Source organism: Engraulis encrasicolus, chromosome 20 (assembly GCF_034702125.1).
Source record: "Engraulis encrasicolus isolate BLACKSEA-1 chromosome 20, IST_EnEncr_1.0, whole genome shotgun sequence".
Classification (NCBI taxonomy): domain Eukaryota; kingdom Metazoa; phylum Chordata; class Actinopteri; order Clupeiformes; family Engraulidae; genus Engraulis; species Engraulis encrasicolus.
The window spans coordinates 23,628,215-23,654,806 of record NC_085876.1 but is presented as its reverse complement, the minus strand read 5'-3'; the positions used below and the strand labels follow the sequence as shown (position 1 = coordinate 23,654,806).

The 26,592-nt window shown below is 47.2% G+C and overlaps 1 protein-coding gene across 3 annotated transcripts in view; it reads left to right on the top strand.

The window, feature by feature from the left end:
* snx13 (sorting nexin 13) overlaps nt 1-25,083 on the top strand; it is a 59,663-nt gene extending 34,580 nt beyond the window's left edge. For 2 of the 3 annotated variants that reach the window (XM_063185634.1, XM_063185632.1), the window contains 13 exons: nt 1,933-2,037; nt 2,445-2,577; nt 3,582-3,619; nt 5,846-5,915; nt 6,595-6,770; nt 7,861-7,968; nt 9,830-9,940; nt 11,350-11,511; nt 12,941-13,012; nt 20,404-20,549; nt 20,951-21,019; nt 21,276-21,388; nt 22,318-25,083. In XM_063185634.1, coding sequence (XP_063041704.1) covers nt 1,933-2,037; nt 2,445-2,577; nt 3,582-3,619; nt 5,846-5,915; nt 6,595-6,770; nt 7,861-7,968; nt 9,830-9,940; nt 11,350-11,511; nt 12,941-13,012; nt 20,404-20,549; nt 20,951-21,019; nt 21,276-21,388; nt 22,318-22,556 — 1,542 coding nt within the window. In that variant the 3' untranslated portion in view covers nt 22,557-25,083. The remainder of the gene's footprint in view (nt 1-1,932; nt 2,038-2,444; nt 2,578-3,581; nt 3,620-5,845; nt 5,916-6,594; nt 6,771-7,860; nt 7,969-9,829; nt 9,941-11,349; nt 11,512-12,940; nt 13,013-20,403; nt 20,550-20,950; nt 21,020-21,275; nt 21,389-22,317) is intronic. The other variant, XM_063185633.1, reaches the window with a different exon arrangement.
* The last annotated feature ends 1,509 nt before the right edge of the window (nt 25,084-26,592 follow it).

Genomic DNA, 26,592 nt, shown 5'->3' with positions numbered 1-26,592 from the left:
TAAGGACAGTAGCCATTAAACCATAGTCACTATAGTATAAATCATTATAGTAGAGTATTACAGCTGCCCTGGGGGTCTACGAACAGTACCTCTCTGATAAGGTCAGTAAAGTAGTGGTTAAACCATTTTCACTACAGTATAAATCACTATACTGCCCTACAAAGGCAATGTGCAGCATTGAAACTGAGAAAAAGGGCTTCAAAGTATTGCTATTTGGTTGGACATTGTAGTTAGGGATGGCAAAAATTGAAAAATATCTTAACCGGTTACTGAGACTCATTAACCGGTGGTTAACCGGTTAACCGGCAATCTTAAATGACATAACATTCGCGTGCCTGATAGGCACAGCACTGAATTTTTTACATTTTATTTTTCACATAAGCCTTTCTTTTTGCTGCTCAGACAGGACTTGTCATGTCCAACCAGTGTCGCTAGATGGAAAATGCTGAATTATCGTACCAAAACCTCAAAATTATAGTTTTTGGGGGCTTTTTGGAAGGAAATTATTATTAGAATTATTATTACCGGTTAACCGGTGGCAGAAAATTTAACCGGTTATCGTTGATCCAGTCGACTATCGGTTAACCGGTTACCGGTTAACATCCCTAATTGTAGTTCCTGAAAATTTGACATGGCAATATGTCTAAAACAGGACACATTTGGACCATACTGCTATGTCACAAGGTATAGCAAAGTAGGTATAATGAAGACCATTTTCAGTCCAGACAAAATATGTAGTTACTACACTTTGCCTTTGTAGGGCAGTAAAGTATAGTATCACAGCTGCACTAGGGGTCTAGGACTAGTACCTTTCTGTTAAAGTGATACTGTCCTTATTTTACACCTTCCCTTGAGTTAAATAGTAGGGCTTTGCCATTCTCCTGTACTTTCAACCGTTCTCTGAGTACGGCAGTGCAAATTTTACCTCCAAGCTAGCAGTTAACATGGACTCCTATGAGACCAGTTAGCCGCCAGCTGGTCTCATAGGACTCAATGTTGACTGCTAGCATGGATGTAAAATTTGCACTGCCATACTCAGAGAACGGTATCAGGGTATGGCGAGTAAGAGGTAACCTGGTTCTCACGCGATGGTTGTTGGAACATTGTCAATCGCTTAACTCTTTTTGTGTTCAAAACAGCTCGAACCTGATTGAGTGACCGAATTCACTTGGCTATACCACTTCACTTTAAAATCACATACTTCAACCACTGACTTGTATATAACCCGCCCCGCGATCCCGATTGGACAGGCTGTGAGACTTCTGATTCCCTTCGGGCTCGTCTAAGATTTCCAGACCCTCGTGCGAGCTCACAAAGTTGAGCGGAAATGCACGAAGGGTCTGCCTGAGAGCCAGGCTAAGTAAGAGGTGTGGCAGTAGCCATTGTTGGCTATACCAGGCAAGAAGCAGGGCACCAGACCAAGGGGACTACTCTAGCCTGCCTTGTTGCATAACGCCACTTTCACTCCGGGGGCAGCTAGTGACTGTAGTGCGATTAATTGAGCAGTTGCAACACTAGGAGGCGCCAGCCGGGCTGACCTTAACCTTTTGTACTTACCGGTAATATCTTTTAGTGTTTTATTTGTTGTAGAAAAGCCGTACTCGGGTTCAGTTCCTGCTTTGTTTATTATTATTTAGTGGGATAGCATGACCCACAGACAGACGTTTTGGTCGAAGCCATCTTCAGCGTTTCTAGAAAAAATGAACTGATCCAGTTGCTCGCATCCGAACATTTTTATTTGCATTTGAGGACACTTCTTCACAAACATGTTTTAATATGTTATTATAACCAAAAACGTCTCCCTCTTCTGCTCATCTCTCCCCTCTGCCTCTCTAACTTCTCTTCTTCGGTCTCTTCCCTCTCCTTCTCTCGTGTTCATCTCTCCCCTCCTGCCTCTGCATCCCTTCTTCTTCTCATCTGTCTGTCCACAAGGCCTCTCCCAGAGTGCAGGTAGACGAAGCCTCCATTCTCAAGCTGGGGGAGAAACTCAACAAAGAGGATCCCACCCCAGAGATATTTGACGACATCCAGAGAAAGGTGTGTATGTGAGCCTGGCTGTCTGGCTGCCTGCTCTACCGTGTGTGAATCTGTAATCAGGTTTGGGGATTTGTAAACCCAGTAGTTTTGTATTGTTCTTTATTTTTAATCCACTTCTCTTTGTCCCGCACTGTTTGTCTGTCTCGGTCAACCTATTATCTTCTAACTCTCTATCACATTAATGCCGCTCTCTCGTCCTGTTCTCCCATGCACGCACGCACGCACGCACGCACGCACGCAAGCAACCACATGAGTGCGCACACACACACACACGCACAAAGAAAACCCTCTATTAATATACAAAGGGGTTACATTTTGTTGTGTGCTGTGTGTAATCTTGATGACCAGCTTTCCTTTTCACACATTGTAATCACACTGACTTCCATGTTCATCACTGCTCTACTCAGGTGTATGACAAGATGTTGAGGGACGAGCGCTACTACCCGTCCTTTAAGCAGCACCCTCTCTACGTACGCATGCTGGCTGAGCTGGATATGCTCAAGGAACCCAGCTACAGGGGCTCAGATGACGGGGACGGAGGTACGCAGGCGCGCACACACACACACACACACACACACACACCATTCTAAAGGAACCCAGCTACAGGTTCAGATTCAGGGATGTAGGCACACACACACATACACATTTGCGAGCACTTTAAAAGAACCCAACTATAGGGGCTCAGTCGATGGGGACAGAGGCACACACACACACACACACACACACACACACACACACACACACACACACACACACACACACACACACACACACACACACACACACACACACACACACACACACACACACACACACACACACACACACACACACACACACAATATGCCCATGAAGCCCAGCTTCCTAGATGGAGCTGCATACAAGCACAATTGAATACTCAATTACCAAAGGCTGTCTTCTATGCAGAAGTGTCAAAGTAAAAGTAGATTCATGTGCTTGTAAACATCTAGCCTGCCTATTGGACACCAGATGGAAATTAGCCCTTGGGCTACAATCTGGCATGTTTACATATATGTACATGTATGTATATGTTCATTAATGTGCAATGTCCTGAACAAATAAAGTAAAGTAAGTAAGTAAGTAAGTGTAAGAACGATTACACGATTAATAACGATATTACATTGCTGTTACACCAGTTAGTCCATTGTACCTAGTGAAATAGACTTTGTTGTTACTGGAAACCCCTAAAAACCTTGCAAGAACCCACCACAAATTTGTTCCAACCAGCAGAGGCGTAGCTGATCATAAGACGAGAACACAGGTCTACTGGTTACCCAGTTACTTGTTGGAAGGAAACATCTCTGCTTGTGGAGAAGCGTTGAGTAGTGGACTCGTTAAGTAGACACTAATCCTAACCCTTGTGATTCATTTGATATCCAGATAGATCAGCACAAGTGTAAAGTTGAAGTGAGGCATTATTTATTTGGTTGGGTTAGAAGGTGCTGTGGCTAGCATTGATCTCGTTCATTTGTTTTGTCTCTTGTTCTCTCTGCCCCTCTCTCTGTTGCTTCTGTCCCATGCAGAGTCCTTCAATGGATCCCCAACGGGAAGCATTAATCTGGTATGTCTTGTGATTTTTTTTCTTATTGTAGTGTCAGCCTGTCACTTGACTTAAAGAATATCTTCTGCCAGTTTCGACATGTAGTTGTAATGCTCACACAGCCAGTGGACTTGTCAGTACTGAGAACTTTTTTTTTCTTCGTCAGCCTTTTCCGAGATCCTGGTCGTTGTAATGGGGGCAGGCGTTCAAAAAAACATTGTGATTTATTCCCAATAACATCCAAAAGGTTATGCAACATCAGCAGACAACTAGCAAACAGCGATACCTTTTGGGGTAATATTTGGAATAGGCCTATGTTAAGAAAAATGTTAATGTAAACAAAATCTGCCCCCATTAGAATAGCTCAGATCTTGGGAAGGGCTCAGTCGAAAAAAGCGGCATCACCGGGTACTGACAAGTCAAGGGTAGCGTGAGCAATACAACAGCATATTGAAATTGGCAGAAGTTATCCTTTAAAGATAAACTCTGAATTATTTTGCTCCACTGACCAAAGAAAGTGTTTTTTTTTCAGCCAAAGCTGTTAATGATGCACATGGGTCCAACTCAAACTAGTACATCCCATCCTTTCCAAGGGTGTAAATAATATTGAAAATGTATCGATGCAGCCGACGATTTCATTGAATCGCATCGTATCGTATCGTATCGTATCGTGAGGCATTCCTAAGTATCGAAAATGATCTAATCGCTGGCCCCTGTCCAATGCCCTAGCTCCATTACATAATAGGAGTAGAGAAGTAATTGGAAAAAATCCCATCGAATCAAATCGTATCGTATCGTGGGGAATTCTTAAAGGCCAACTTCCGATAAAACACAGTTTTAATCACTCCTTTTGAAAATCGGACAGTCACCCCAAGTTAAACTCACTTGCAAGGCTCTCATAGCGGTGCGTCACCTTGCCTGGCTGTGTTTCCCGGTGTTTCCCAATTGACATAAATAATGCAGAGAAACGAGCGAAACCTAGCTTAGCTTAGCTATCAGCTGGTTGCTACTCTCAGATACACACAAAGCACAAAGCCTCATACATACAGCATGCCCACACTGGTTGCTCCGTGCCTGCAGCTCGCCTAGGGGTCGCTGTCGAAACAGCACAGCCCTGAATGGAGCCTGCATGCCTCCGTTGGCGCCCCTATAGTGCAGTACCACCCGGGGAAGTGGCGACTCTGGGTCTTTCTCAAATGCAAGGCCAGTGTCCTTCCAAGTGTATCAGCCTAATTAGGCACGCCCAGTGATTGGATACCCTTTATTAGTCATACCCAGTGATTGGATATTCTGTAGAGTTCACCAAAAAGTATCCAATCACTGGGCGTGACTAATTAGGCTGATACACTTGGAAGGACACTGGCCTTGCATTTGAGAAAGACCCTCTGTTTCCCATTACAAGCTCTCCGAGGACAGGAGGACTGAGCCAATCAGAGACGCATTTCCACGAGAGCAGGAGGAGTGAGCCAATCAGAGACGCATTTCCACGAGAAACCCGGAACACCCTCACGTTTCTCCACCAACCACCTTGCTAGCTTGCAAGAACGGCTTGAAACAAAGCAACCAGAACGTTTTTTGAAACAGGACCAACTCATAACACGTTCAATAACAATGGGGAACACAGCAATATTAATGAAATGACGTTGAGAGGCGGCCTTTAAGTATCGAAAATAATCAAATCCCTGCTTTAAGAAATCGATACCGTATCGTATCGTCATGGAGGCTGTGATTTACACCCCTAGTCCTTTCTTTGGCATGTGGCCTCTTGCTTTTGGGTCGCCCCGACTCTGTGGAGAAAATGTTTCCTCGCTGTCATCCTAGGCAGAGCAACTTTTGGGGAGCTTTCCTCCATTCAACATGCCAATTGCAAATAATAAAACAATCTTTGAATTGACAGATATTGAAAACTATTTCTGTTAATCGCATCATTAGGCCACAAACAAAAGGGTTGGAGGTACTAGTTTGGATTAGTTGGATCCCATCACTGGTCATTTAAAATGGCCACCTATTCATTGATGAAAAGTGTGCATTTCCGCAAGGAATACTTAGACATTGATGGTGGGGGTGGTAAATATTCATGATAAAGAAATGTGTGAATAGCATAAAGTTTGGAAATTAACTACTAAAAATTACACAGTGGACCTTTTTTAAAGGAGGATTTCTCTGTGTGCGTTTAGTAGCTTAATAAGTCAGTCGATGGGTCACCTAATAGTCAAATAAACTCCTTGTGTCCCGTATGTTTTGCAGTCGTTGGACGATCTGACCAATGCCACTGCCGATGAGATCCTGTCACTGAACGCCTACATCTCCGACACTGGTACGTGTTGATAACGGGCTGGATGGGAAATGAGGCTACTGGGAACTATTTATACTGTATGTGTGTATGCATGTGTGCATCTCTCCACGCATCTCCTGTAAGCTCTGTGCATCTTTTTTCTTCCATTAAGTCCTCTATTTCACAACCACTTCATGTGTTCACTGTTTTTCTTTCCTTTTGAGCACTATCATTCCATCACTTTTACCATTTATTTTTTTGTCTGCCTTCTCTTCATTTTCCTCCCTTTGTTTATCCTCCCCCATTCCATCCCTCTCTCCTTGCTGTCTGTCCCTTTCCACCTCTGCTTCGCTCACCATCTTTTCACCTCTCTGCTAAATAATGCTCACTCTGCATCACGCTGCCTTCCTTTGTTTTACTCGCCTCCCTTCTTTCTCTGTTTCTATTTCTCTCTTTCTCTATTTCTTTCTCTCTATGTATCGTTTTCTTTTTCGGTCTCTCCCTGTTTATCTTTTATTTATCTACCCTTCTCTCCTTTCTCAATCTTTTTTTCCATCTTTTCGTCTTTCTCGGGTGTGCTTCTTGCCTCCTTTCCCCTTCTTTTCTTCCTTTCTTCCTGCACATCCATCCATCCATCCATCCATCCTTCACTCCTTCCGTCCGTGCGTTCCGTCCACCTCCTCCATGTCTGGTCTGCTCTGGTGTGGTCTCGGCGGGGTAGCTGACGCTTTTCTAAACCACCTTCCCGTGGCAGGCGTGTGCAACGACCACGGCAAGACCTACGCGCTCTACGCCATCACCGTCTTCCGCAAGAACGCCGACGGCAGCGAGGACACCTGGAAGACCTACCGTCGCTATAGCGACTTCCACGACTTCCACATGCGCATCACAGAACAGGTGACTGGCACGGGCACTGGCAGTGTTGCCAGATTGAGCGGTTTCCCGTCCAATTGGGCTACTTAGAATGGCAGTCTGCGGGTAAAATGGATTCTGGAGAAAAAAACGGCCAATTTTTGCCCATAGAAATCAATAGAATTGGGCGGGATTTTGTGCTTCCAGGCGGGTTTGTTATCATCAGCCTCATCTGGCACGGGCCACTGGTACTGCCAGAGCATCTCCCTCTCTTCTCCTCTCCCCCCCAGGCTTCCTTTTCGGTAGCTTTAGATCTAGTCCTGTTCAGACAAGTGTCTGTGTGTGTGTGTGTCTGTGTCTGTGTGTGTGTGTGTGTGTGTGTGTGTGTGTGTGTGTGTGTGTCTGTGTCTGTGTCTGTGTCTGTGTCTGTGTCTGTGTCTGTGTCTGTGTCTGTGTCTGTGTCTGTGTCTCTGTCTCTGTCTCTGTCTCTGTCTCTGTCTCTGTGTCTGTGTCTGTGTGTGTGTCTGTGTCTCTGTGTGTGTCTCTGTGTCTCTGTGTGTGTCTCTGTGTCTGTGTGTGGCCACATGCCTGCACAGAGTGTGGTAAACATCTGGCCTGACTATGGATGCTTAAGTGCACTTTTTAATGTTGTATTTGTTGTTGATGGGCAGCATTGAAGTCTATTGGAATTGTTCTAGCTGTTCAAATTCTGATCTAGCAGTGTGGAAGCTTAGGGGGTTTTTTTGGCAGCGGGGGTCTGGGTTGATTGATTAACATACAACTTACAGTTGCTGGGGGTAATTCTACAAAAAAATGCAACATTTTTGTAGACTGTACATTTTATATGTTTTTTCATTACTGCGTTTTTCTCACCAATTGTCAGCCATGTTTTCCTAACTTGATATTGTAGGAGCGGGAAAGGATCTGCACACTGCTAGCAAAAGAAATTTTTTTTGAGCAACGTTTCGATCATAGATCCAAATAAATGAAGTCTTTTGCAAGCAGTGTGCAGATCCTTTCCCGCTCTTACAGTACATGTGACAGTTTCTTGATTTGGCACCTGCTGATGCTTTTCTGCTGGATGTGCGCGCTTTCCACTACACCCTAACTTGATATTGCCCTCGCCCTTCTGCAGTTTGAGAACCTCACAACCATACTGAAGCTGCCCGGGAAGAAGACCTTCAACAATATGGACAGAGACTTCCTAGAGAAGAGGAAAAAGGACCTCAATGCATATCTACAGGTACAGGGCTTTTTCTGAACGGGGAAATAAGGGCGCCACGCCCTCATACTCCGTGGATGCGCCCTCATGTTTTTTTTTTTTTTTGTACATTAAAACGGAATTTGGTTATAAACGCGGAATTGCACGGAATTTGCTCATTTCTTATGATAAAATTAAAAATCCATTATTTTCGTCATCATTTATCAGTCTAAAAGACATTTCAAACACAAAATATGGCCACGATATCATATCTGGCCCACGCGAGGTGATGCGCAAAAGTTCTATCCATGATCCATGTCAGCGCATGCTGACAGTGAACGCATCTCTCTCCCAAGCGGCGTTTCCGATTGTCTCCCGCGTCCTAACACTGGCCGTCAGAGCATTGAAGAAATCTTAATACTCAACAGCACTCAAATTTTGCCTAGTAGAACAGGTGAGGAGGTCAGGCATAAACGCGTTGTCCTGACCGTCTGTTACCAAGACAATGCGATGCGTCACAGAAAAGACGGGCGGCTCTCCACTGCATCTTAATAAACAATGAAATCATCCGACGCGAGGCACGAGTTTGGAGTTTGTTACAACAGACGTGACCGCTGTAAAATAAAAACTGATCAGGCAATGCTTTGATCATGTCTTGTTGACTTTGTTGGCCACGGAGCATAGTGACTAAAAGTTAGCAGCAACTTTGAAAAAGGGTCAAGTCATCATCAGAAGAAAACGGCCGTCTTGTAAAACATGTCTTTGTGTGGAACGGTAGACGGTAGGGACTTTGCGAGGCTATTTATTTAATGCCTACATATAACGTGACCAAAAATGTCTCTAATGTAGCTGCACGTTGCAATATAGCCAAACTTATTCGAGAAAACCTGATGCAGCCCGAGTCCAACTTCGCCCGAGTCCAACTTCAATGCACCAGAAGTGAATTCGCCTTCTGGTGCGTCACGTGTATTTAATAGAATATATGCGCATGTACATTTCAGCTACCTTATTACCTGGAATATTTGGAGGGCTGATATTACAAAAAGCTAGTAGGTAATTTTACTTTTCTTTTCTCTACCTACCATTCAACCATGAGTGGTTGGCTCTGTCCACCCACCAGTTTGAACTAAATAACTAAGAAATTTTGTTGGGGGGGGTGAAAGGGGAAAATAAGTTCAAAAATGTAAAAAATCCGATTTGGCAAAAAATACATCCGAAAAAAATGGAATTTGAGAAAAAATAAAACGGAATTTGAGAAAAATTAAAACGGATTTCATAGGCCCCTAAACATTGTACTTTTAGGATGTCCACAAAAGTAAAAAATGTCCCTCTCAGATAGTCTCAAAAAGCCCCATTTTACCTTCATTTTTTTTTAAAATCACGCACCGCACCCCCCCTTGCTCCCTCATACTAAAAAATCCTGGAAAAAGCCCTGAGGTACATCAATTTCAATGTTTCTCTCCACGGTGGTCTCTTAAAACACCTCCTTAACCGTTCTTGATAAGTTCCTTCATTTGTAATATCCACACTCTTCTATGTTTTCTAGCCTCTCAGAGAACAAAGCAAATTCAGCAAGGACTTGTTGTTTTGAACCCTTAATATTTAATCAAAACAGTACTATTCTAGGCCTTTTCTTGTTTGGACAGAAGTGTGTGTGTCTCTGTCTCTCTGTCTCTCTCTGTCTCTCTGTCTCTGTCTCTGTCTCTGTCTCTCTCTCTCTCTCTCTCTCTCTCTCTCTCTCTCTGTCTCTCTCTCTCTGTCTCTCTCTCTCTGTCTCTCTGTCTCTCTCTGTCTCTCTCTCTCTTTCTCTCTCTCTCGCCTAAGCCAATGTAACACAGTAACACAAATGTACACACAACACATAATATCCCTCTTCCTGTCTGTCTGCCTTCTCAACCCGTAGCTGCTGCTAAATCCAGAGATGGTGAAAGCCTGCCCCAGCCTTACTCCCTACATCTACGACTTCCTCGAGAACAAAGCCTATAGTAAAGGCAAGGGTGACTTTGCACGTAAGGTGAGTTTAAAAAAAAAACACACACACACACTCACCCTAACCTGTCTCTCCACTGGCATGGCCTGACCTGTCTGTGTGCATTCCAATATGCGATCTTGCGTCCTCCACTTGTGCTTGTGGCCTCACGTTTTGCTGATGCCCCGCCTCCGTGTAGAAAGCAATTAAGTTTCCCCGCTGTCAGCCTAAACACAACAATTTTTGGGTCACTATTCTTCATTCACCATCCAGTTTGCAAATGAGAAAATTGCTTTACTATTGAGCTTTTGCGAGATATTGAAATATAATGCTGTTGTCAGTGCTGTTGTCATCACGACATATTATTTCCTGTTACGAGGCCACAAGCAAGTGGAGGACGCAAGGTTGCATATTGGAATGCACCCTCTGTCTGTGTGCTGGTCAGGTCTATATGCAGCGTACAGCCTGTGTGAGTGCTCCTGCAGTGCTCCTGCAGTGCTGTAGAAAGAGAGCTAATAGGATAGGAGAATGAAAGCCGATGGAGAGGTCAGGGGTTGCTTTGAAGAAGGCCAGGAAGTCTTAGGATAGAGAGAGGGAGAGCTGTTAAAAGCAGGCCATTCATATATCTTTGGTTTTTTACCCTTTTTTCTTTTTATTGGTTGTTTATAGTTTATTGGTAGTTTATAGTTTATAGGACCCTTTGTCATTTGAAATGCAATAGTGTTTTTGCAGATTTTGGTATTTTTGGGACTCGCTGAGTGCTTAACCTACTGACTTGTGTCTACTATTGCATTACTGTGGAGTATTTTGGACTCTTAAGAATCACAAGTCGTAATGCGATTCAACTTTTCAACTTTGCCTTTGTTTTAAGTAATCCTAAGTATTTTGGGTTACATATATCATGTTTTGCCATGCCATGCCATGCTACGTATACGTGTTGTCTAGTATGTCATCCACATCAGGGGCGGACCGACTGGATTGAGAAACTTAAAAGTCCCGTCAGAAATGTCTTCTATCTGTGCTTCACTGATTAGGTGATTTCACTAATTAGGTCGTCGACCTGGCTGAAGGGATGTGGTAATTAGGGTGAACTGGTTCACTGAATTGGCTGTAGCCAATATGTGGCAGGGTTTTTTACTTTCTGAACCCTATATGTCCCCCCCTGATTCACATCGCGTTAATTCAAAACTTATATAATAAAACTCTTGAATGCTCTCCGTTATAAACTTTTTTATATATATATATATTTTGGGGGCTTTTTATGCCTTTATTGACCGGACAGTGTGAGATGCTGACAGGAAGTTAATGGGAGAGAGAGATGGAGGAGGATTGGGAAATTACCCTGGCCGGACTCGAAACGGGGTCCCCATGGGCATGCATGCCCAAATGTGGGGGGCTTAGCGCGCCGCGCCACATCGCCCCTACATGTTAACTTGTATGTGAACCTGTTGCAGATGGACACCTTTGTGAACCCGCTGCGGAGTTCTATGCGCAACGTGTCAAACGCGGTCAAGTCCTTCCCCGACAGCCTGGCGGAGGGCATGAACAAGATGTCGGACAACGTGGGCCGTATGGGCGAGAGGCTCGGCCAGGACATCAAGCAGGGCATATTCAAGGTACCAGGGCTCTACATTAACTTTTTTTTCATCACCAGCCAAAATGGCTAGTTACTAGATGCTACTTTTACATGCCAAACATACACTCACTAATGGGTCACAGTGGCTAGTAAGTTGGTCTTTTCTACCAGCCAAACTGAAATTTCACCAGAACTCGGTTGATTGGCTGGTGTTAATTTAGAGCTCTGCAAGGTGCGGTACTACCAGAGAGAGTAGAGAGAGGTTCCATTGGCCCATTGTTTCCGGGTTCTATTATTGCAAGGGGGAGGGGGGGAAATCCCCCTTTAGGCAGACCTAAGGACTGTTCTATTCAATGCTAGGAGCATTATGACACGCCCCTTTAGGCAGACCGGAACCTGGTCATGTTAGGTGCCCATAGCAACCTATTACATTGGCATATCTCTATATACTTAAAGAATCTCTGGTACTACTGACCTGTCAACAAACACATGGCATTGCATCACAAGATGTTCCACAACATGAGCTGCATGGGGCGCCATTTATGTTTGATTTAGGCCCGAAGTCGTTTTCTGATCCTTGCCCATTTCTCTCTCTCTCTCTCTCTCTCTCTCTCTCTCTCTCTCTCTCTCTCTCTCTCTCTCTCTCTCTCTCTCTCTCTCTCTCTCTCTCCACTCATTTCCCGTGTCTCTCGCTGTCCTATCTGAATAAAAAAAAGGTGCAATAGCCCTAAAACACATCCTAGAGAGGCTTGGCCAGGATATTAAGAAGTCCATATTCAAGGGTCAGTATGTTAGAATGCACTGTAAATACCAGGTTTCTGTATGTGCACTGTCCACACAAGGAAGAGCATCTCATCTTGTGTCATCAAAGGAATCAACAAAAGTGAATCGGCACTCGCAACCCTCAAACAGTGATGTGGTTAGCTTGTTTAGTAAAATGTTAAAATTTGGATTCCTCTTGGCAGTCCATAGTATTCAAGCTAACTGCTAGGGCTAGCATAGTGTTTCCCAACGGGGGCGGTACAGCCCCCCAGGGGGCGTTGGGGTGCTCTAGGGGGGGCGTTGAGAAGGATACAGCTGAGGATACAGGTGGTGCTTAGTTGCCATTGGGTACCATTTGTCTGTTTATTTTTTTGATATTCAGGGGGGTGTTGTCAGGTTTATGATGAGTTCAAGGGGGCGTTGGCAGGCTTGTGAGGAGCCCAAGGGGGCGTTTGTTCAAAAAAGGTTGAGAACCACTGGGCTAGCATTTCAGAAATGCGCTGTGAATTGCTCCTGGGTAGTTACAGGATTTACTCATGCAAAGTTATCTGGCTACTTCTGGAAGTGAGGTCTGTGTGTCTCTTGATGTGGGCCTGTGTGTATTTTGGTAAACCTCTATCATTTGACCACCAAATTGCTGGTGTTGTAGTTTCTAAGCGTATTTGTCCTTTTTCATATTAATATGAGCCATTACATTTTTCCCTCAGATGCCACCGTACAATCCAAAGGCAGATTTCGGGCCCGAGCACTGCAGAGTCTCAGCACAGCTGGACGACAATGTGAGTGCCCACCCCACAAGCCTGTGTGTGTGTGTGATGTTGCTGACTGTGTCGATTTCGTCTGCTATGGAGTCATGTCAAGCTTCCTTTGGGTGTACTGCAGTGTGTGTGTATGCGTGCGTGCGCACGCATGGACAAATCAATAATGGACAAATCAATAAGCAAATGACACGCATGCTCCTGGATCACTGGGCTCATCCTGACCTCTTCAGATTTTTCTATATTTATTCGCCCACGAACGTTTCGGGCAAAGCCCTTCTTCAGCGTGTAATGGCGTCACACGCTGAAGAAGGGCTCTACCCGAAGCGTTGGTGGGCGAATGAGAGTGCTGTCCTTTGCTTCCTTTATACTGTACATTTATGGTTTAGTTGAGAACCGTGAAAACCATTAGGCGATCGTGTGAACGCGTCTTCTTTGCTTTTCAAGTCTCATCCTGACCTCAACTGTGTGTGCGTGTGCGCGTGCGCGTGCGCGTGCGTGTGTGTGTGTGTGTGTGTGCACGTAAGCATGTGTGCACTTGTCTATCAGTGTGCGTGTATGTGTGCGTACGTGTGCACGTCATCTAATATTAAATATAGTGCATTTACTACTGCCTGCGCATGCATGTGTGCTGTTTTCAATCTTACATACCCTATATGTAAGGATACCCATCTTTCTTTTAAACTGCTAGTTTACCTACGGGTACAAATAAAGTAAACTGAACTGAACTGAACTGAAACTAGAAACACTCAAAGAGTGCAAACCTCTGCGAAGGCCATGGGGTCACTGATGCCCTTACATCTACACGCTGTGGAATTCTGCCTAAAATGTAACTTACACAAAATTTCTTCAAAAATCTGTTTATAACTTTCTGAGTTATCCTGCTGACAGACAAACAGACGACCGAAAACATAACCTCTTTGGACGGAGGTAGAAACTCCGCGTATTTGACCTCTGTGCAGATTGGCCAATGTGACTTGATAAAATGAAAATGACTAAAGGACAGCACTCTCAAATTTTCTGTTTTATTTCGTTCCTTCTGACCGCCAGAGGCGGTGCTTTCAGCACTGAATATTCATCTTACGGATCAGCAGGTCGAGAATTAATATCAACAAAGTAACACGTGACCTGGGTGACGTCACCCGGTGACCCCCGTGTCAGGGGTTAAGACACCGGTGAACCCAGGAAGCGACGTCTCTCATCTTCTCGATTGCAGGTTTCGAGTTGATCGTTTGAGATTTTGGGATTGACCTGACGCTTTGTTCGTTTCGCACCCATGGGGTTGGGGCTGTGGGTTTTCCACCCCCCATGAAACGGCGTTGGTCGCTTTTTCCTTTGAGTATCTCTTTCACATTTACGATGTGTCCGACTCCGACTGAGTGTTATCCGCTCGGTGGAGGAGGGCTGGCTAGGCTACCTAGCCTGCCTAGCCCCTGGCTCGAGGCACTGTTCTCGCCGACTGGCGGCTAATAACTTGTCCTTTCCCGTGGAAGGTAGGCCGTTTTCTGATCATGTATTAACTGCTACCGCGTTATCTTCAGTGGTGTTTCCCGCAACTGGATTTGACGAGCGGTCTCGTGGCGTGATACGCTTTCGAGTTGGGATTAGGTATTAACGCCTGCCTGCCTATGTTGGCCATCGTTTGGGTAAGTGGACTGTCATTTACTGATTCGATTATTTTCGCGGTGTTTCTCGCCGCTGAATGTTACTATTACTGGGCGATTGTTGTGACACTCGACGCGAGCTCAGTTACTTGGGTTCGCGTGCCTGTATTTACGTTACGGCTTCATTGTTTGTACAGTGTAGCCTGTCTGTACGGTTGCTCCACGGGCCAGTGTGTTTCGCTGTGCCCTTGCACCGTTGGCGTCACGCTGCTCCAGAGATTCAATCTACAATACAATCTCTCTCTCTCTCTGGCTGCACTCTGCTCACCCCGGTTGTTATTCCTGCCGGGTTGTGTTCTTCACTGGTTTATTATTGTCTGTTTTCACCTGGGGTGTCTTCGCCCCAGAAGTGTATATTTGCCTTGCATTTCTATCACTGTGCTACTCCTGTCTGCCCATGATATTGGCTGTGCTTATGGTATGTCCTCTATTGTGAGTCACTGGGTGTACAGCGCCTACCGACTACATTGCAATGTAATGTACTTTACTTTATTTCTTCAGGACATTGCACATGAATGAACGTATACATACATGTACATATATGTAAATATGGCAGATTGTAGCCCGAGGGCTAATTTCCTAGCCTGATAAACCAGACTAAATGTGGAAATCTAATTTAGTCTGGCCTCGATGCATAATACATCCGAAGATTGTTGATGAGAACAACCTTCCCTCAAAACCCTGCCCGCTTTGATTCAAAACACATCTTTGCGTTGTAATTGGTTTGCCAGATTCATGGCATTCTGGCTTCATTGAATCATTATGCGAGGCCAGACCCACCCGTAGACAAAACATTTTGCCGTCCAGCGGGTGGCGCTGGTTCACCAGGCTACTAATTTCCATCTGGTGTCCAAAATAGGCCGAATCCAAAATGTTAATGTCCATTGTTATTTGCTTGTCAGCTTGGTGTTGCCGCCTGGCTGCTGGCTCCTGTTGGCTACACTTGGGGCGTCCTCGCCCCTTGTGTTTTATATTTGCAGTATTTGCTGGACATTGTAGTGTCATCTCCTACCTGCTGCCAACTTTTTACCTACTATTGGATGCCCTCGCCCTGTGGGTATGTGTTGTTTGTTTGTTCCCTTCTGTGTGTTGCAGTGTTCGCTTCCCGACACGGGACCCTCGTCTTGCCTGATTACTGGGTTTCTTCTTGGCTGCCATTGGATGTCCCAGCCCCTTCTGTGTGGTATTCACCAGTTGGCCTGGAGCTCTTGCATCGGCTACCACTGGGGTGTCTTCGCCCTGCTGTGTGTATTGCCTTGTTTACCCGTCGGCCCTGACTGTCCGACTGCTGGCTTCCCTCTCGGCTACCACTGGGGTGTCCTCGCCCTGTGTGCCTGCCTGCCTGACTGATGCATTGTCGTCTAGGCCCCTGGGACTGGTGCCTCTCCTGCCTGGAGCTGAGATGCCTGCGGCTGAGGTTGACAGATGTGACCTGTGCTGCTTGCTCAGGTCTGCGTGCGAGAGCACTTACGGCCGGGCTGACGCGATTTGGCCCTCGGCCTACAGTTCCGCTGGCCACTGGTGGAGTTGTCGGCCCTGTTTTGCCGACCTGCAGCCTCTGACACACGGTGACCGTGTTTTCAAATGTGCCCTGCCTGCTAGCGACCCGGACGGTCGCACGCCGCCGCCACGGCTGTCGCCCACCGCCGCCACGACTGTCGCCCACCGCCGCCACGACTGTCGCCCACCGCCGCCACGACTGTCGCCCACCGCCGCCACAGCTGTCGCCTGCCGCCGATGCCCGCACCATGCCCTCTGTTCAGGTGACACAGTCACAGCCCAGTTGCATTGCTTGTTGCATTGCATTGGCACTGGGCCCTTTCTGGGTGGGTTGGCCATGGGTGTTTTTCGCCCGATGGCTACATGTGAGTGCCGTACCTGCTACTGCTACAGAGTGGGTTTCTGGCCACAGGTGGCCTCCACCCTGTGGCATGCTTGTTGATGCCATGGCTACTACAGCTGCCACGGCGTGCCGCTGGGCCATACGCACCCTGCCATTCCGGTTTACATGGCTTGCTCGGTTGCTTCGCATGCTTGCACGCTTGCTCTCTTGCGTGGCTGCATGACTTGCATGAGACCGCATGTGTGCTCCCCGCTCCTCTGCTGGTCTCTACCATTCAGCGTCCTGCGACTGTCTGTCGCTCTCCTGGATACCGCCTGCTGTCGGCTGTTTCATCCATTGGCTTCTTGTGGACGCCCGGAGCACCTCAACCGCCATGACTACTACAGTTGCGCGTGATGCTCCGCTTCATGCCCCTCTGTGTAGCTTGCTTTTCCCTACCTCACGACTGGTTCTAGTCGTTCTCCTGGGTTTGGCTGACCGTGGGTGTCTCCACCAGTCAGCTCCTTGCATGCACCGTTGGCGTTTCCGCCTGTACGACTGCTGCTGCTCTGGGTGAGTGGTTTCACATACCCTGTTTTATGCTCTTTGGCACTCCTGCGGGACTGTCTGGAGTCTGTTGGCCTTGGCCGACTTCGCCGTGGAACGTTGTGATTACAGTTGGTGCCTTCGCCTCTTCTGCTGTGGCTTCGGTATGCAAGATATGCTCTGCGTCCTGTTGTCCGCTTTTGCCCACTGTCGTACGTCTGGCATGTCGACGTCCTCCTGACCTGGTTGAGCCTGGGACTCTTTTGCCCCTTGGCTCGCGGAGTGTGCCGTTGGGCTTAAGCCTCTGTGACCGGTGCACGTGTATGTCGGCATTGCTGCCCTGGGTACAGGACCCAGGTGCTTCCTTCATTGTCCTCGACTGTGGCGCGTAGGTCGACTGCTGCACGTCGTCCCCCCGAGCTCTTGGGCTATGCGTGGACTTGCCATGGGCTACTTAAGAGTGCCATTGGTGCCGGCACCACTGCAGCTGCGGCTGCTACTGGTATGTTGGAGCGTTACCGCTCCTTCTCCCATTGTTCTTCATGATTTCCCCACTTCATGTGTGGTATATCCGGGGGTCAGGATGCCACTCTGACTGCTACTACTGTACGGGAGTGACCCCACTCCGGGCTCTCCCTTCGAGTTTTCGGTGGCTTACGACTGTTCGCTCTGTTGGCCTCGCTATGGATGGTCTCACATGAGTGCTCTGGGCACCGGTGGGCGTACACGCCCCTACGGCTGTGGATTCTGCATCTGGCTGGTTCAGCTTCATGCTCTGCTGTCTGCTGCAGGAGCATCGCAGTTGGCTTGTCATGGGCATCTGTGCCCTGTGTCGCGCACCTTTCCCGCTGGGCCCGGCTTGTTGACGCTTGGACTGTTTACGCGTCTCTGCTGCAGTGGCTGTACCTACTACTGGTTACCCTGCCTGTCCCGCCTGTCTATACCCATGGCCCCTATGTGACCTTTACTGGTGTTTTGGCTGACCGTTGACGCTGTGCGCGATGGGTCGACGATCAGGCATTGGCCGGGCTGCGGGAGGCCTCCATCTATGGCCCTGACCGGGTATTGAACCACTTCTGGACCGCCCTCCTTGCCTTGCCGGTCAGGGCGTTGATCTGGCGGGGTGCACTGCCCTGGCCACTTAGACACGTCGCAGATGAGCTCGTCTGCGAGGTCTATGATGCAGCGCTGCGTACGACGTGCATTGGGTTCTTGATGTCCCATGTCTTGTTGGCCTTCTCTCGGCCCCCATAGACCGTTTTGGGACGCCCCCTGTGAGTTCTCTCTGACTCCTGGTTGCTGGCATTCGCCTGTCTGGCCTGAGTGCCGGGGCAGAGTCACACAAACCTTGGCCTTGCTGGAAGCAGTCTGCTCTCTTCCGGCGGCCCCTATATGTCCCTTTTGGTCCGTCCGCTTTGGGCAAGCCACGACGCGGCTTTTGTGTCGCACCGGCCGTGCAGCCGATGCTGCATGTGGTTTTGTTTCGCTCGCGCTGTTGTTCTCGACCTGGTGCGCTTTGTCCTGTTCTCGACGTGCAGACCCCCGGCCTGGTGTCTCTAGGCGTCTATTTCTGCTTACGACCAGCGTACTCGCGGGCATTGGAAGTGGAGGCTCTCCTTCCTTGCTCTCCGCCCCTTCCAGGTGTTGGGCATGCCGACCTCGGCATCCCACGTTGTCCCTCTTGGCCTCCGCTTGCTGAGGCCTCTTTGGGTTGGATATGCCGTTATGGCCCCTGCCAGGTCCTAACTGTCGCTGACTGCTCTACATTGCGTCTGGCTGCCATGTCCGCCTTCGACCCTGGAGGTGGAACTCGCGTCTGTTCCGCTCTGCCCTTGCGCCGTGGAGTCATGCCCACTGCTGCTGCCCTTGCGTGGTGTGAGGTCGTGCCCACTGCTGCTGCCCTTGCGCGGTTGCGGTCGTGCCACTGCTGCTGCCCTGGACGGTTGGTCTGCGGTGGCAGTCCAATACTGCCTGCGACCTGTGGGCCCCCTGATGATGGCCGTACCTTGGATGAATGTAGGGACTGGCCATCCTGATTGCCCTCAGACGCTCTCTGGCCTGTCTTGCGGTCTTGTGTGGAGCGGGCGGCTCATCTATCATGTGCGCCGCCTTGAGTCCTTGCCCTCTCTGGGCCTGTTACAGCGGCTGCTTTCAGAGGCCGACACTTGTCTGATGGGCATGGGAGCAACTTCCTTATGGGCGTCCAGTGCCCTGTTGTTGACCTTTTCCGTGGTTCGCCTCTTCCATTGTGGCTCCTCCCGTTTGTGGCACCGGGTGGTATGGTACCGCTACGGGGTGGCACAGGTGTCCCCGTCAACTGCTATGCTAACTGCTTACTTGCTGCCCCCTGTGGTTCTCACTCAGGGAGCTCGTGGATCCTTTGGGCCAGGTTACACTGGCTTCCATGTGGCCGTTGGTACGTGCAAGGACGTGTACGGCACGGCCTCCTCAGCATCAGGCTGCACCATTGCCTGGTTTTCTTAATGTTGCCCCACATGTTACTGTGGTGCTGTCGGTGGCTTCAGGCCGTCTCAGTAGTACTGACGACGGGTAGGCACTCCTCATGACTTTGTTGGTATTAGTCATCCAGTGCTGAAAGCACCGCCTCTGGCGGTCAGAAGGAACGAAATAGAACGAAGGTTATGTATATAACCACGGTTCTATGAGTTCCGGATGACCGCCAGAGCTTTGCAGTCACTCGGAGTGTGTTCGAGAAGATTTGCCAAGACGTCGCTTCCTGGGTTCACCGGTGTCTTAACCCCTGACACGGGGGTCACCGGGTGACGTCACCCAGGTCACGTGTTACTTTGTTGATATTAATTCTCGACCTGCTGATCCGTAAGATGAATATTCAGTGCTGAAAGCACCGCCTCTGGCGGTCATCCGGAACTCATAGAACCGTGGTTATATACATAACCTTCGTTTTATTTGCCTATTTTATTTGTAATAGTGTGAGTTACGCCTGTGTACACCGAGCGCGAACTACGCGACCTGAACGGTGGAAGTCATTATTTCTCTATGGAGGGAAGGCGAAAAAAGCTACCAGAGCGAATTCGCCAGGAGCGAATCGAACGGAGCGACCAGAGCGAATTTTAATGAAGAAACTCAATCTAATATTATGTAATGAGCTATGACGCAGTTTGGCGAAAACCAATTGGAACGTTCATATGGCCGAATGTCCCAGGCTGTTAAGACAGAGCCGTTATGTGATTAGCTGAATCAAACATGTCAATGCCGCGTCCAGAGCGAATAAGCAAATTCATGGCGAAACTTCTTCAACCACCCCAGCTACCTGGGTTGTGTAGGTAGCGCCTGGTGTACACTCCCTTCCCTTTCCAAAGCGACTTGACCCTTGACCTTGTCTCCTTTGCCCCCTGCAGGTGGACGACAACATCCCTCTGCGGGTCATGCTGCTGCTGATGGATGAGATCTTCGACCTGAAGGAGCGTAACCAGTGGCTACGGCGGAACATCAAGAACCTCCTGCAGCAACTCATACGGGCCACCTATGGGGATACCATCAACAGGTGACACACACACACACACACACACACACACACACACACACACACACACACACACACACACACACTGACAGACACTCATACGGGCACAGACAGACAGACACTCATACGGGCACAGACAGACAGACAGACAGACAGACAGACAGACAGACAGACAGACAGACAGACAGACAGACAGACAGACAGACAGACAGACCGAGCAACTCATACGGGCCACCTATGGGGACACCATCAACAGGTCACCACCCCCCCCCCCCCCCACACACACACACGCGCACACACACACACACACACACACACACACACATTACAGGTGACACATGGACATGTCAGCGTCTCTCTACTACAATAACATATCATGAATTAAAAAATAAATAAAATGACAATTTCAACATTTCCATCAGGAAAATCGTGGATCATGTGGATTTCATGACGTCTCCAGAACAGGTAGCCGACTACGTCAAGAAATTCAGGTATGATATCACTACACACACACGGAACACACATGCAGATAGACGGATATAAAATGTATTTGTAAGGAAATGCCTCTAATTGTGTGTGTGTGTGTGTGTGTGTGTGTGTGTGTGTGCGTGCGTGCTCGTGTGTGTGTGTGTGTGTGTGTGTGTGTGTGTGTGTGTGTGTGTGTGTGTGTGTGTGTGTGTGTGTGTGTGTGTGTGTGTGTGTGTGTGTGTGTGAGTGCGTGTGCGTGTGCGTGTGTGTGTGTGACAGGGACTCCTACTGGCCCAATGGGATCCTGGCTGAGAATGCTCCCCGCAGAGACAAGAGCATACGCATGAGGACCAGAGTGGCCGCCAAGACCAGCCTGCTAGGAATCATGCCAGGTACACACACACACACACACACACACACACACACACACACACACACACACACACACACACACACACACACACACACACACACACCCCAAATATTTAGCCTATGCCTCACCATATTGTCTCTCTCCCTCCCTCTCTGTGTATTGATTAGCTGAAGTACATTACGTATTGGTATCCTGATGGCAATCACAGTTACAGTTATGCTCAAAATAATACCAGTGTCTTTAAAAAGAAATGTCAAAAATTCTTCAAATAAATGATACCTTTATGAGCAAAAATGCATTGGGGACACTGCCCATTCCATTTCAAAGCAAGAAAATTGGAAAAAGTAATTTTATAATTTTTAAATATTTCAAAGAAAGTGAAGAAATGTCATCTTCAAAAATATGGCAGTGTTGACATCTGTCTTTGGACACTCACAAATGTTCTGTACAAACTTGAAAATTCAACTTTGCTAAACATCCCACACTAATATTTTGTTGCCTAACCATGGTTTCTGATATTTGCTTCGAGTCGACCAAAGTCTGGCAATAGTCAACGGGTATTGCAGCCTGCATGTTCGACATGTCATTAAACGTGTTATTATTTAATTTTAACTCCTTTGTTTCGGCCCTGCCGTGGCCAACCGGTAGGGTGCTCACCTGCCGTGCAGCTGACCCGGGTTTGATTCCCGGCACGGGTCCTTTGCCGACCCCTCCCCGTCTCTCTCCCAATTCGCTTCCTGTCCACCTCTCTCACTGTCCTATCAAGTAACGTTGAAAAAGAAAAAAAAAAAATCTTACAAATATAAAATCAACAAATAACTCATTTTCTCTCTCCAGATGAGCTGAAGCACATCATCGGGGCGGAGACGACGCGCAAGGGCATCCTGCACATGTTAGAAATGTCATTAAATTTATTTAATATTAACTCCTTTGTTTCTCTCTCTCCAGACGAGCTGAAGCACATCATCGGGGCGGAGACGACACGCAAGGGCATCCTGCGCGTCTTCGACATGTTCCAGCACCAGCAGCTGAACCGGCGGCTGGTCTACGTGCTGCTGGAGGGCTTCCTGGAGACCATGTTCCCGCAGTGCAAGTTCCCCGAGCTCTTCGTCAAGCTGCACTCGCGCTCGCCGCGCACCCGCCGCTACTCGCAGAGACAGCTCAAGAGCTCCTCGCTCAAGAGGTGACGGCCCGGGCAGGCCGGAGAGGGACAGGAACAGGTGACAATGGAGGACAATGCACCACGTGGGTCAGACAAGCGGACAGTACTGCGGAATGCGGCGCCAGAAGGAGGCCCCGCCCTACCATATCATCGGACCCCCGCTACTGGACCTGGACCGACCACCGTGCGTCCTTCCCACCCCCGCTAGTCACTGTGACGCGTGTGCCAGTCACTAATGATCCACAACCACACTAACCATACGGAGCTCTGCCACCCCGAGACCCTAAAATTCCCAGCACACCACCAACCCTCACTGCTTTCACCCTCCCCGAGCAGTAAACCCAACCCAACACAAAGCCACTGAGGTTGGGACTGAGGCTGAGGCTGTGGCTGAGAGAGGGCCTGACTCACAAGAGTGACGGGAGAGAAGGAGGTTGGGATGGAGGAGGGGAGAGAAAGTGGTTGTGGGTGTGTCTGTTTGGGTATATGATGTGTGTGTGTGTGGGTGGGTGGCTATGGAGAGAAGTGAGTACGGCAGATGTTACTGGGACACATCCATGTGTCCCTCAGCAGCTGGCTGGCTGGGCCGGAATTAACCGGACCGGACCAAATACCGACCCGTCCTGTCCAGCTGCTCTGCTCTGGTCTTGGTGTCCTCTGCGTCCTCGTGATGCTCCTGGATCGGAGACACCGTCTCTTCCCCCCAGGTCTCTCCCCCCGTGACACCACCCAACCCTTGCGGCTGCACAGCATAGGGCAACCTCCCCTGGTCCATTGACAAAGTATCACTGAGAACACTTTCAAGAAACACGTTCAAGTTCATATAACTCTACATCTCTTACCACTAAGATGCTTGGCTGACACAGACAGCATCCTGTGTTTGTAACATGTTTTTGTTGTTGTTGTTTATTTTCCTTTTGTTTTTGTTTTGTTTTTTTGTCGTTTGTTTGTTGATTTGGACATCAAAATTATGGCTGCAGTTTGGGAGGCACATGGATCCCAGACAAAAATCGAATTGTTTTTTTTCCTTTTCGTATTTTTTTCTTATTATTACCGTAAATCACTATGGTGAATCACCCATAGTGGACCTGCCACCCAAGAGTAGTAGTACACAAATGCTGTACCATTTTTAATCACGTCTTAAGAAGAGATAGAATCATGGAAAGACAAAGAGAAGAAGAGAGAGAGAGAGAGAAAGAAAGAGAAAGCTCAGTTCTCTCACCACAGTCTTCTAAAGCTTTACTCCAAGGCTTGTGAGGATTTTAACGGTCGGCAGAGTTTTTAAAACGCACCGTAATTCACATTTTATCATATATATGAACTTGTGTATGATATGAATACAAAGTGTTTATTAACCAAATATAGTTGTGGCACAGATGCAAACTGGTTTTCTGACCACAGATGCAGCAGCACGTGCAGTTTTTCCCCCTTCTGTCTTTTGAGTGTAGGAATGGGTAAGAAGGGGGAAGCTTGGCCTACAGGAGCAGCCTTTGCTTAATAAGTGATGGTCAGTGACTGTAACAACATACTACAACTATTTGTATGTGTGTGTGTATAGGTATGCTTGCATCTGTGAGAGGAAAGACCTTTCAAATGTCTGTGTGACCTTCCAGAGAAAACATCATGGTGTGCAAGTGTGTGTGTGTGTGTTCTGGTGATTGCAGATAGTTGTTGAATTCGAAAAGAAAAGAAAAAAACTGAGAAACAAACAATAAGCATATTTGGAAATATGCTGCAAAGAATGTACCCAACCTTTGGTGAGACTCTGTCCCGTATAAGTTTTATAAACTCAGCCGAACTAAAGTCCCATCAAAATGTCTGGGATCATCATCATCATCATCATCGTGGTCGTTGTACTCACAGATGTTTTTTTTTTTTTTGGTCTTGTTCCTTTTTTCCTGTTGAAATCCATGTGTAGCACTAAAACACAGGCCTCTTAGGTGTCAGAGAAAACTAAAAACTGTGCCAGTTTGAACTAGAGAATCAGCCTTAACTCTTTAGACCAAGAGATGGGATGCATCCCAAGAACATGGTTCAGTAGTACATAAGGTTAAGTTCACCTTTAGGGAGGGTTGGATCATGTAATACAAGAGCCCAAAGGCCTCATTTTGTTAGTTAAGTGATGACTGTAGGGTATTGTAGCAAAGGGGAGTAGAGTTGCCCAGCTGGGACTCGAACCCGGACCTTCTGGGATAGTAAACTGGGGCTCTGACCGCTACACCAAACTACCCCAGAAGGTCTGGGTTTGAGTCTCAGCTGGGAAATTCTACTCCCCTTCGCTACAGGTATATATAAACAGGTTAAGCCCTTTCTGTAGGTTAACTTGGCCAGGTTGATCACTTAACCGTGTTCTTGGAATCCCCTCGGAGGAGACGCTAGAGATAGCCTAGCTTCCTTAAACTGCAAAACATGCACACGAGATACGTGGGAGACCACACAAACAGCCCCATGTAATCATACTGTTATTCAGAGAATATGTCATTCATTTTTGTGCAATATTTGCTTTCTTTGATGCATGTGTATTTTAATAACTGTGTGTTGGGTGTATGTGTGAGGGGGTGGGGGGGTGGGGGGTGTTCAGAAAATCTGAAAGAAATTTAAAAAGAAAAAAAAACTTAATCCCAACAACTCACATTCCACTGTTGGAAAAAATCCTACTTTTTTTTCAAAAGACTTGTTATATAAGTCTGTATTTTTGTTTTTGTTTTGGTTGTTGTTGTCTGTTTGTTTGTCATCACTCCTGGTTTATATCATGAATCTTGTATATTTTGTGTTGATGTGGCTAATGTTAATGTACCCCAGCCCTCCAACGCTATCCTACCCAGGAGTCACTGAAAGAGCACACTGTATGAAAAAAAAAAACAGTTCTATGAAAAAATGTACGAAACACTTACACGTACACATCACGTTGACTTATTAGATCAATTTTAAAATTACTGAAAGCGTGAGTGTGTGATGCATCACGCGTCACCTTCAGAGGAGAATAGGCAGTGGCAACAACCCCACCCCACCTCCGGCCCTCATCCCACCCCACCCCACCTGGCATTAAAGTTACGCTACACAAGTTGCCACTGTCCTAGATTCTCTCAGAAGATAAGGTTGCATATTGGAATGCACCATGGAGGCATGTTGCTAATAAGAAGAGACATGTCTCTTACAGCTTGATGTCATGGGATGACACTTCATTTCATTTAATGTCCTCTCTTATTTGTTGTTGTTGGTGGTGGTCGTTTCTTATATGTTGGGACTTGGACCTAGTTATTGGACAAAGAAAAGAAGGAAAACTAAATCTTGCCTGTGCAAATGGCAGGGCTGACTTCTGCCCAGTAATCAGATGCTTGAGACACATCCTGCCATCTCGTATGACCAATGAAATGCAAGCACTTACTGAAGTAAAAAAAAAAAAAAAAAAAAATTACCACAAAACCTCAGACACCTTGCATAGATGTAACTGCCTGTGTGTATGTGTTTGTTGGGTTGTTTTTGTTTTCTTTACTTTTTTGGATATTTGTTTTTTTCCCCCTTTTAGAACGCTGTGATAGTGCAGGCTCTGGATGTAGCTATGGTTTTGCTGTGATTGGCTCGTCATGGTGAACTGTCCTCCGACGGCCAATGACAGAGCAGCTCTGTAGTCTGCTGTGATTGGGTCTCGCTGCTGTGATTAGACCCACATGTGTTCTCTCCCTCCTCTGTGTCAAAGTTTGAGTTTGGCTTGCAATTTCGACCCAACCACATCACAAGAGCTTTTTACCTCTTTGTCCAACATGTTTTGCGCAAAAACAAAAATCTTCCCAATCAATGCAGAGCTTGTCTTTTCTCCGTTTGTTTTGTTTCTTTTTTCCCCCTCTAAATCCCCATACATATGAATCTATGATGATGCGGAAATGTGCATATCTATGTACAGTATAAGTCAACAGTGTGCCTAAATGTACTGTCAATTATATTTTCTTATTTTTCTTTAAGAAAATGGAAAAAAAGTCAATCCGAATGTCACGGTTGTTTTTAATAGACTGAAAAGAGGACTCTAGGAGAAAACAACATTTAAAGAGTGTTTGCATCAT